General features: G+C 42.3%; 1 protein-coding gene across 3 annotated transcripts in view; it reads left to right on the top strand.

Moving 5' to 3' along the window:
• The window catches only part of LOC109415209 (uncharacterized), a 55,652-nt gene that overhangs the window by 17,289 nt on the left and 26,576 nt on the right, over window positions 1–11,787 (top strand). The window contains exons 2-4 of one of the 3 annotated variants that reach the window (XM_029854573.2): window positions 8,765–9,736; window positions 9,807–10,098; window positions 10,175–10,465. The exons of the other annotated variants lie outside the window; for them this stretch is intronic. Of the exons in view, the coding sequence (XP_029710433.1) occupies window positions 8,765–9,736; window positions 9,807–10,098; window positions 10,175–10,313 (1,403 nt within the window). The 3' untranslated portion in view covers window positions 10,314–10,465. Of the gene's footprint in view, window positions 1–8,764; window positions 9,737–9,806; window positions 10,099–10,174; window positions 10,466–11,787 lie in introns of those variants that run through there. 3 annotated transcript variants of the gene reach the window in all.

Here is an 11,787-nt window from a genome sequence, read left to right as displayed (position 1 = left end):
TGCTCACATGCCAGGCTAAAGAAACTGCTGATTGGGTTAAGGACAAGTTCACGTCGTTGGTGCTTTGGGAAGGTGCTGATTTGGTCGTAGTGGATGAGGATAAAATCCCACGCCCTGAAGTGCTGATTGCATTCTTCCCATGGAGTGCCAAGTACGGAAACGACCTGATTATGTCTTTTTTAGAGAGTCAAAATGACGATTTATTTGCCGATTGGCCATTCTCTAGCATCGCGTAAAAGGAGAGCACGTTGAGCACACCTTCACAGTTGACGATTGCTCTCTGCGGAAGTTTAAGGATCGGAAATTTGTTCTAAATTTCAGATATGGGCAAATTCAAATAACAAAGCAACGCCCTGTTCAATCTACTAAAAAGGGGGAAGTTCCCACTATACCGAATGCTGTCCCTGACGAAATGGCTATGGATTGTGAAGTAGTTCATGAAGACCCAATCGTTCCAGGGACAAGTGCAGTTGGGAACCGGTCATTTGCCAACTCAAAAATATCAATAAATAAGTTCTGAAAAGGAGGAAGGACTCACTGGAGCTAATAATGATTAGACGACCAGGGGCACCACAATGCCCATGGTAATCATAAATCAGGTGCTGATGATTCAGGCAGCTAGGGGCAGTATAATACCCATGGTTTAAAAAAATCAAAAGCTAGAAAGCCTTGTGGATCCAATCCAATATCGTCCATTCAAAATCGTCTCCAGCGTAGGGAATAAAGTGCCCCGGAAATGTATAAGTAAGTTCCATAAATGAATTCCACATAAAACTGTATCAATGAGTGCGTTTAAAATCATTCAAATAAACCTTCATCACGCGAAGGGTGCTTCGTCTGTGCTCAGTAGAAGATTTACTAAAGAAGATCTAGACGTGGGACTAATTCAGGAGCCCTGGGTAAATAGCGGTAGGGTAATGGGATGCTCTTTACCGAACAACTGTAAACTCGTGTACCTATCATGAAAACCAGTGTAAACCTAGAACTGCAATCTTAGTAAATAAGAGAACGAAATTTGTCCCAATTACTGAGTTCATTTCAAGAGATATTGTAGCTATCAAGTTGGAGATCCCGACAATCCGGGGAAAAACTGAGGTATGCATTGCTTCAGCATATTTCCCAGGAGACGTTGATGATGTGCCTCCATCTAGTGTTGTGAGTTTCATTAATTATTATAAGAGAATAAACGCTCAATTTTTGATTGGATGCGATGCGAATGCCCATCATACCATTTGGGGCAGTACCGATATTGATAAGAGGGGTGAGGATCTTTTGAACTCCATTTCGTCTAAGAGCATTTTTTTTTTTAATTTCTTTGTATTTGTGAATTTTAACTTATTGCTAATTCTTCACAATCTAATAGCATAGACAAATGCAATAAGGGAGATTCTCCCACTTTTATTAACACTATTCGACAGGAGGTTCTAGATCTTACGATCTGCAGTGACCTGCTGTCGGAAAAAAAATGTGAACTGGCATGTTTCTGATAAGGAGTCATTGTCAAATCACAAACATATCAGGTTTGATTATAAAGCCGGATCAAATTTAATTGAAAGTTTTAGAAACCCAAGAAAAACAAACTGGAACATCTATCGCTTTTACTTAACGCATGAAAATGCATATGAATGTGAGCAAATCACATCGGTTTCACAATTGGAAAGTGCCTCTGATGAGGTTATTGATAAAATGATCTCATCATATCATGCTAGCTGCACAATCCAACAGAGGTCATCCAACAGGGATGTCCCTTGGTGGAATGACAAACTAGCAAAACTGAGGAAAGAATCTAGAAGATTGCTCAATAGAGCAAAGGCTACTTCTGATTGGGTTCAATACAAAAAAAGCCCTAACAGAATATAACAGAGAACTGAGGCTAGCCAAACGAAAGGATTGGAGACGGGTGTGTGAAGACATCAATAACGCTCCTGCAGCTGCAAGGTTCCAAAAAGTCCTTTCAAAAGACCATGCTAATGGTCTTGGAACCCTCAAAAAGGAAGATGGCAGTTTTACTGTCCTGTCGATTCTTCTGAAGCTTCGAAAGAGATGATGAAGACTCATTTTCCGGGGTCGATTCCTTACTCGGCTGAAGATCAGGACTTAGACAAGGTAAACCATGTATGGTCGACAAATGCCTATCAGAAAGCCTGTGAAATCTTCACGCCATCGAGGGTCGAATGGGCATTTAGTTCTTTTCAACCTTTCAAATCTGCTGGGATAGATGGAATCTTTCCAGCGTTACTTTAACAAGAGAAAGGAGCGATTGGTCCGCTCCTAACCGAAATATTTAGAGCCAGTATCACTTTAGCTTACATACCTAAGGCATGGCGTATGGTTCGTGTTGTTTTTATCCCAAAAGCAATACAGTTTCTTACCGATTTTGGCAACACGACGTAAATTTTATGTTGCCAAATTGGGGTGTTGCCAAAATCGGTATTTTTTTTTGTGGATTATTTTTAACTTTTATACGTCAATTTGGCTTATACATATTTTAAATATGGACTATTCACAAGTTATAAAACGATCCCTGTAGGTGACGTTTATAAACTACGTCATGATTTGTAAAATTGATGATTTTGAAAAATTTAATGAATTTTGATTTTTTGAAGAAGAGTAAGACTTAAACATAAATACATTTATAAATACAAACGATTTTTCGGTAAAAATTTTTGGTCAAAACTTTTTGTTGCCAAAATCGGTAAAAAATTGTTGCCAAAATCGGGAAGGAAATGTTGCCAAAAACGGGTGTTGCCAAAATCGGGAGTAGACAAAAACGGGTGTTGCCAAAATCGGTAAGAAACTGTAGAGGCAAAAAGATAAAACAACACCTAAAGCCTTCAGACCTATAAGCCTTCCCTGTGTTCTGTTAAAGGCCATGGAGAAAATAGTGGATGACTTTTTCAAGTCTACCAGCTTAGTAGAAATGCCTCTTAGCAAGTTTCAATTTGCTTATCAAACAGGTAAATCTACAATAACAGCGCTACAGTCGCTAGTCAGCAAAGTTGAGAAATCGCTTCAAGCCAAGGTAATAGCCGTGGTTGCTTTTCTCGACATTGAAGGAGCATTCGATAACGCATCCTACAGCTCAATGCGTTCAGCAATGGAAGCAAGGGGCTTGGATGAATGCATTATCAAATGGATAATATCGATGCTTAAAGATCGAGAAATCTCTTCCGTTCTTGGAGGTGCGCAACTATCAGTCAGATCTGTGAAGGGCTGTCCTCAAGGAGGAGTACTATCGCCCTTATTGTGGTCTTTGGTAGTGGACGAACTTCTTAAAATGGTTATTAATCAAGGTTTTGAGGTTATTGGATACGCAATTCTGGTGCGTGGAAAATATGACGACACGATAAATCTTATTGAACCTTCTTTAAATGGAGTTCAAATTCAGTTCTCGGAAGAAGTTAAACATCTTGGGGTAACTTTGGACAAAAGACTGAATTGGAATTCTCATTTAAACAATGTTTTAACCAAGGTTACCAATGCCCTTTGGGTCTGCAGCAAAGCCTTGGGCAAAACCTGGGGTCTTAGACCTAACATGATTCACTGGATCTATGCTGCAATAGTCCTGCCTAAGATTACTTATGCTTCACTTGTTTGGTGGCCCAAAACAAACGAGGTAACCTGTCAAAAGAAGCTAAGTAAGCTACAAAGACTTGCTTGTATATCTATGACAGGAGCAATGAAAAGCACTCCATCAGTTGCTTTGGATGCCCTTCTTAATTTACTGCCATTGCATCAATTTGTTAAACTACAAGCGGCAAAAAGTGCCCTGCAGTTTATACATTACAATAAAGTTCTAGACGGGGATCTTGCTGGACATTTGAGGATCATCAAAGACTTCAAATTAAACATGGACATAAAAACAGTAGAAGATTGGATGATAACGAAGACAAACTATGATGTTCCCTTCAAAGTGGTGAAACCATGTCGCTATGTTTGGGATGCTGGTGGGCCAAGTTTACGTCCAGGTTCTATTGTTTTGTATACTGATGGGTCCAAGATGGGAGAAAATACTGGAGCTGGTGTTTTTGGCCCCGGTATAAGTAAGGCTATACCAATGGGATGCAGTCCCACTGTATTTCAAGCGGAAGTTCAAGCCATTCTAGAGTGTGCCAACATTTGTCTGAAAAGAAATTATAGGTTTGCCAAGATCTGTATTTTTTCGGACAGTCAGGGGGCTCTGAATGCGCTACAGGCTTTTACTTGTCAATCAAAGCTAGTGTGGAAATGCATTATTTCTCTGGAGCAATTGGCCAGTAGAAACGAGGTAACTTTATACTGGGTGCCCGGTCATTGTGGAATTCTGGGAAATGAAAACGCCGACAATTTAGCCAGACAGGGTGCGGCATCAAGCTTTGTAGGCCCTGAACCTTTCTGTGGAGTTCCTGAGTGTGCTCTTCGGATGAAACTAAAAACTTGGGAAATGTCCACGGTAGAATCTAATTGGAATGCCACGGATACATCTAAGCAAGCGAAAAGGTTTATAAAACCCAGTGTTTATATGTGTTTATATGTGTTTATTTATATGTTTCATCTGACAATATATGTCTTAATGAAAAAGTAATAAAAATAATTTAAAAAAAAAACTCCTAACATTGACATTAACACGAACAAAATCCTACCATAAGTAATCACAATACACAAGCACAATAACAATAATCAAATAATTAAAACACTAAGAATATCTTACGAGCTATCATAATCAACGCTGACGTCCAATCTCCTCATGCAGCAGCCGTTCAATCCGGTGTCGGAAGCTTAGAGTAGAGCAGTTAAAATCGAACACTACGTAGTACTCATTAAAGCGTGACGACATATACCGTACAGGGTCATGTAGTGCATAATTCGTTGCGCGAGCTGGGAGATACAGAATGTTCCTAGTACGAAGGGGTCTCTCTGGAGCATATAATTGTAGGTCGGCAAGAATTCCAGGAGAATCAATTTCACCAACCAGAACTTAAGCTACAAATACTGCTTGGGCGATCGACCTCCTGTGTTCCAGCGTGTCTATACCCAGCAGCTGACAACGGTGCTGATAAGGCGGGAGGTTGTTGGGATCGTTCCAAGGCAGATGGCGCAGGGCATACCGTACAAATTTCTTCTGGATCGACTCCAATCGAGATATCCAAACTCTTTGGTACGGACACCAGATGATCGATCCGAACTCTAACAGAGAGCGAACCAGAGAGCAGTACAGTGCTTTTAGGCAAAGTGGGTCACGAAATTCGTCGGCAATCTTGAATATGAAACCTAGTTGCCTGCTCGCTCGCGTAACTATGTCACAGTAATGGGGCCTAAAGGATAGAGCGGAGTCCAATAATATTCCGAGATCCCGAGAAACTTCCACGTGCTGAAGTGACACATTGTTGATCGTATAATCAAACAATATTGGTTTTTGCCTACGATGGAAACTGATGGAGTTGCATTTGTGCACGCTGAGTGTGACGAAGTTTCTACTGCACCATTCACTGAAGTCATTAATAAATTCCTGCAGCTGCAAACAATCTAGAAGGCATCGTACTACTACGAAAATCTTAACGTCGTCTGCGAAGAATGTGCGGCATCCACTTGGAAGCACGAATCCCACATCGTTCAGGAAAATGGAGAAGAGAAGTGGTCCCAAGTTACTACCTTGAGGAATACCCGAGCTGTTATTAAAGCAGTCGGAGTGAGCTGATCCTAATCTGACACAGAGTTTGCGATTTGTCAAGTATGATTTAAACCACTGCACCAAGCTCGATGAAACCCCAAGTTTTTCAAGCTTTCCTAGTAATATGGAGTGATCCACATGGTCAAATGCAGCCTTCAGGTTGGTGTAGATGGTGTCCACTTGCGCTCCCGATTCAATATTACGTAGACAAAGAGAGATGAAAGGAGCAAGGTTCGTCGATATCGACCTTTTCGGGTAGAAGCCGTGCTGGTCCGGTGATATGTAGTTTTTGCAGTGACCAAAGAAAGCATCGTAGACGATTATCTCCAGTACTTTGGAACAAGCACAGAGCGATGTAATCCCTCGGTAATTCTCTGCGTTTTGCTTGTCACCTTTCTTGAAAACTGGAAACATGAAAGAAGATTTCCACCGGTCCGGAAATGTGCGCTGAAGCAAGGACAGATTATACAGTTTTACTAATGGTAAGATGAGCTCAGCAGTGCACTTCTTCAGGATGCATGGTGGGATATTATCTGGTCCTCCAACATTAGAATGCTTCAACTTGTTGATAGCCAAATCAACCATCTCTGGAGTAATAGTGAAGACGTTGAACGCGAAGACATTGCTAGGTGTATTGCTGAGTGCCAGATCAACTTGATCAGTAGTGGCGGTGGTGTCGTTGAATACTTGCTTAAAGCGGTCTGCCAGCAAGTTACTCTTGTCGAGTGCAGAATGAGCACGTCTCTCACCCAGGAAAATTTCGGCAGGAAGACCTTCCTCATTTTTCTTGGTTTTCACGAACGACCAGAATGCCTTGGGATTGCGATGGAGCCTATACTGCATGCGTCTTGTGTAGCGTTTGTAGAGATAACGATTGTAGCTGCGATAATCATTGCTTGCCAGGGCAAAGGCGCGTTTGGTGAATGCATTCTTATTTACACTATATTTCCGAAGTGCTTTGGACCTTAACCGTTTCAACTTTCGCAAATGTCCATTACCCCATACTGGCTTGGGAGCTGGACGTCTTTGAGGAACATGAACTGCAATTATCTGACTCATTGTATGAGTAAATTCGTCAACAGCCTCATTAACACAAGAACACGTGTCGAGAAAATTCCAGTCAACTTGCGTGAGTGCTTGCGTTATGGAATCAAAATCCGCTCTGGAGAAGTCCAGAGCCAGCGCATCTTCAATATTTTCGTAGAGAATGGGAACAGAGATATTGATCGCTATTTCTAAAGCGGGATGATCAGCATCAAGATTAACCAAGGGCACCAGCGCTTCGGATACAGAACAGTCAGAGAGAGCAGCATCATTCACCAGCAGCAAGTCAAGCATCCGCGAATTGCGATTCAAAACTGTGTTGATCTGGACCAAGCCGTGAAAGTCTAAACCATCCAAAAGGGTGCATGTTGATACTGGCATACTAGAACGGAGTACGTCGATGCATGGTACTCCATTTTCCTGCACGATCCACACTAAGTCAGATTGGTTGTAATCGCCACAGAGAAGAGCCAAGTCATTATTGTCCAGTCTAGACAACACAGCACCTATGGAGTTGATGTGGTTGTCAACGTATACCATGTCAGTTTTACGATCTGGCGGTAAATACAGGGCACCAATGCTTACACTTCGACCAGATAGTTTGATTTTAACCCATAGTTGCTCAACCGAGGCGCTAACAAGAGCTGAGTCGAGGAAACAGCTAAATCGCTTACAAACCGCAATCAACACTCCACCGCCTCGTAGTTTATTGCTATTTGACGGGTTGCGGTCATTCCGGAATACGGTAAACCGGCTACCAAACAATTGAGCAGAGAAGATCCGGTCGTCTAGCCACGTTTCGGTAAGTACTACCACGTCGTAGTCAGTATCTGCAACAGCTACGAAGAAAAAGCAAGGTCCTTATTGAATCTAAACAAAAAAGATCTCAGGGTAATTACTGGTCTAATGACTGGTTACTGCCCGAGTAAATATCATCTAAGTAAGATTGGAAAAAATCCAATCCTCCGAGTGTCGTTTCTGTCAAACGGAAAACGAAACTGCTGAACATTTACTCTGCAACTGTGGAGTACTATCCAATCAGAGATTGGCGGTTTTTGGTAAAGGGTTTCTAGAGCCCTTGGTAATTTGGCGAAGTAATCCCAACAGGGTAATAAACTTCATAAAACGAGGTGTTACATCAACCATTGTCCATCACAGCTCAATTGTGACAGGATACTTGACTAGCACCAAATTAAATATGGGTCATACCTAGAGACAAACCAGCCAAGGGCTGAAAGTCTCTTTAATAAAGACAAATCAATCAATCAATCAATGGTTCATACCACAATATTCCTAAATAATGGACGCAGTGGTTAAAAGGCTCTACAGATGAGAAAAAAATAATATTTTTACGATAAGAACAAATTTCAGCTACTAAGGGGTCCACTATTGGTTAAAATACCCTTCAATCTACTGAAATATCAACACAATTTTCACTGAAATCTGTCATGATTTCCACTGGGGTCTCACCGAATTTCCCCAACACAAATTCACGCCGGAATGTAAACAACATTTCCAAGGAAGTTCCATAGTTCACATAGTTTATTTCAACAAGTGTATTAGTCCATTGAAGATAACTGATACTCGTTTCCTAACGGATAGTAGAATTATGTAAATGTCTAAATGGGATTGTTAGAATGAGACACATTATTATTTATAAGTTTATTTTCGTATTCATTTAAACGCTGTGGCTATCACATCTACGAGACCTGTTACAGTATTCATTATCATTCGCTTGTAGCTTATAGTGGCCTGAAAACTGCATGTATTTAACGAACCTTAGCTAGCAGGCATACGCGCCAACTTGTGACGTAGTTGGGGGGGCGAGGCCTCTCAAAATCAACCAAATTCGGAAAATTTCGACGCAGTTCACCTAGTTTAGGCATATTCACGTGAAAATTAGTGCATTGAGCTGAAAAAAGTTTAATTTTGTCCAATTTTGGAGAGCTTCGCCCCCCCAACTACGTCACAAGTTGGCGCCTATGCTAGCAGGTATTTATGCTTTCATCCTAACTCAAAACAATTTCGGTATCAAAACCAGTTGACCTGCAGAAATTGTTCTTCTTTTAGACACTCCCGGTCAAACCGGCACGGGATATCTAACGTCCGTCATTTCACAAACCAACACATTCTACATGATCGATCGCACCGGCAGCCACGGAAAAATGGAACAAATATTGTCCTCCCTCCAGAACGTGACCATGCGATTGGAAACCGTCCCCGAATCTCCGTCGACCGTTTTCGGCGTCGAGTTGGAGGGAACCATGTTCCGAGCCATCCGCAGCAAACCGGACTGCGGGTGGCCTTTTCTCAAACTGTTGGACGTGGGGGACGTTCTGCCTTTTGCCGACACGATGATGCTCTATCAATTGACCAAGTTCTACCAGGTGATACCTCCGCTGGCCGTCCGATGTCAGCTCGTAGGTGTGGTGGATGAACCCGACTGTAGGGATTTTAATCAGTATCTAACAACTAATGTGTACAATACTCGGAAGTTCGAAATCTGTGCATGTGAGAAAGATCTCCTGCACGTGAAACTGAGCGAAATTCCCAAAGAGGATCGCAACGGAGTGGTGAAACCCAGGAAGCTCCAGGAACCTCCCGCTACGGAGTACGCGATTTCGGAGAAGACTCTCACCAAGGAGCAACTGGACGTCCTGTACGAGGAACCGCTGAACACAACCAACGTCATGAAGGCCACCCTAGGCTACGTCCCGAAGGATGACGTCCGGATTTGTCCGTTCTACGATCCGAAGATTCAGGGTTGTTTCAAGGGAGCCTCCTGTCGGTTGGAGCACGTGGCCAAGGATCCGCACGGTTGGACCCGGGATCGGGTGCTGCACAAGGCCAAAATCCGGGCGCAGCTGGTGGAACCGAAGAGGGGCGCCATGGTCAAACTGATACCGACGACCATTGTGAGCGTGGAGGAGTTCTACGGTCAGCTGGATACGAAGGAATGCAGCATGGGACTGAGGAGTTTGCAGCAGAACCTAAACGATCCGATTTACGTGCGGGACTTCCGGGAGATGGACCATAAGCCATGTGAGTTGAAGCCATGGAATAGTGGGTGAAGATCGTGAACAAATGGCCGAAATTTCCAAACTCATTTTAGACTCTCGCGAACTGGTGTTCGCGTTCTACGCGGCCGACGGACAATGGTACCGGGCGGAAGTGTTGGAGTACTTCCATGATGATCTAGTTGAGGTGTTCTATCTGGACTACGGAAACAAGGAGAATGTCCGGCTGAAGGATTTGCGCATGTGGGACGACCGATTCGACTATCTCCCGTTTCAGGCCGTTCACTGCCGGTTGGGTAACGTCAGCCGGCTGCGCGATGATGACGAACGGGCGACGGCAGCCCTCAGGGAGGAGATCCAGGATCGGTTGGTGGTGGTCAATGTGCTGTGAGTATTTTGCAGTAGAGGGTTCAGTTTGATTGGTGGTAATTGTTGACTTGTTTTTTTTTTTTACAAAAATCAGTGACATCCGTTCGTATTGGGAAGTGCTGGTGTATGGGGCAGGAATGCAGGATATCGGACAGATGATGGTACGGAGGAATATGGCCCGCACGAGGGAACCGATTGTGATCAGTGAAAAGGATGGATTGGTGCCAGCTTAGCATAAGTCTTGTTGTTGGACTTTATCAACAATTGTGTTCCGCAAAGATTCTCGTTTCAATTTGTTTGTAACAAGAGATTTATTATTCTGTTGTAAACGATGTATTCCATGTCTTAGTTGTAAAATATTAAAGTACACATTTTAGAAATGATAGTAGATGATTGAGTTGTCTTTGTATCACATCCTGTGAAGCTGGTTCACCGCTATTTTGATTGTTCCGAGAAAAATATCCATAGAATGTGCGAAACATACCAGTCCACAGAGGTCCGTGGAAAAAAATCTTTGCATGCTTTTGCTTCCAGAATCGTCTCGTAGATCTATCTCGTAGATTTTTTAGCTTTCTCATATCCTAAGTGTACTGGAAAGGGTATATATTCACTCCTTAATGACTTTTTGATAGAAAACCCAGGTGGTCGAATCACATAAACATAACTAAAACTAAATGAAAACCAAAGGAACCCTACAAATGCTTAAGCCTTACGTTAGGCGCCATATTGCAAAGATAAAAAAACTCTTCAAATGCATGCGCCCCGCATTGGCCGTCATGTTGCAGGAAAAGGTTTATTTGAATGTGAAACATATCACGGCACATGAATCCTTACAAATGTTAAATTAAAAGACATCGCAAATTGCTAGCATACAAAGACTGAACATAATTGTAACCTGTAACTCTAATATTGCGCATTTAGTTCACCACTGCACAGCGCACTCAGTCTTCATAAGTGCGAAAACGTTAATAAAAGTGCGCGATTGCATCAAATCCAGTTGATGTCTTCGGCGCACTATTTCTTTGATTTATGCTGAATAAGTACTCTGAACACACCGAGTTGATTTGTTGCATTCGCGCACTTTTATTTAGGGAAGGTTCATTTATTACGTCCATCGTTTTTCGGGATTTCTAGACACCCCCCTTCCCCCTCTGTCACGCTATTTCCCTATACCTTATACACGTACTGTCACACTTTCCTAGACCGTCCCCCTCTCCCAAATGTTGGTCGTAATTTATGAACGTTCCCTTACGTTTTCGCACTCTTGAAAACTCGTGCGATAGTCCAGTGGTGAACTAAATGCGCTATACATAAAAAAAACTGTGCACATGATGACGAGAGTTCATTTAATTTTCAATCCTTTGTTTTTAGTAGGATGAAAATGGGAGCCATATCTATATCTATATCTTCTATATATAAAAATCAGTTTGACTTCCCTTTGAGGCAACAAAAGTCACGAACGGCTGAACCGATCAGAATGAATCTTGCATTGTTAGATTTGTAATCATGGTGGCTGTGTTTATATGTAAAAAGTGTTAGGAAAATGATTTATAAATGTAAGAAAATAGACAAAATGCTGATTTTTTATGACCTGGGAAGGAATTTAGCACGATCGAATTGAAACCAATCTAGAGTGCGGTGCTATTTTGAGCTCAACAGTTGTCAAACCACCACAAGACGGCAAGACAAAGTTTGCCGGGACAGCTG

Source organism: Aedes albopictus, chromosome 1 (assembly GCF_035046485.1).
Source record: "Aedes albopictus strain Foshan chromosome 1, AalbF5, whole genome shotgun sequence".
Lineage (NCBI taxonomy): Eukaryota > Metazoa > Arthropoda > Insecta > Diptera > Culicidae > Aedes > Aedes albopictus.
The sequence above is the reverse complement of the archived record's forward strand: the minus strand, read 5'-3'. Positions and strand labels throughout refer to the sequence as shown.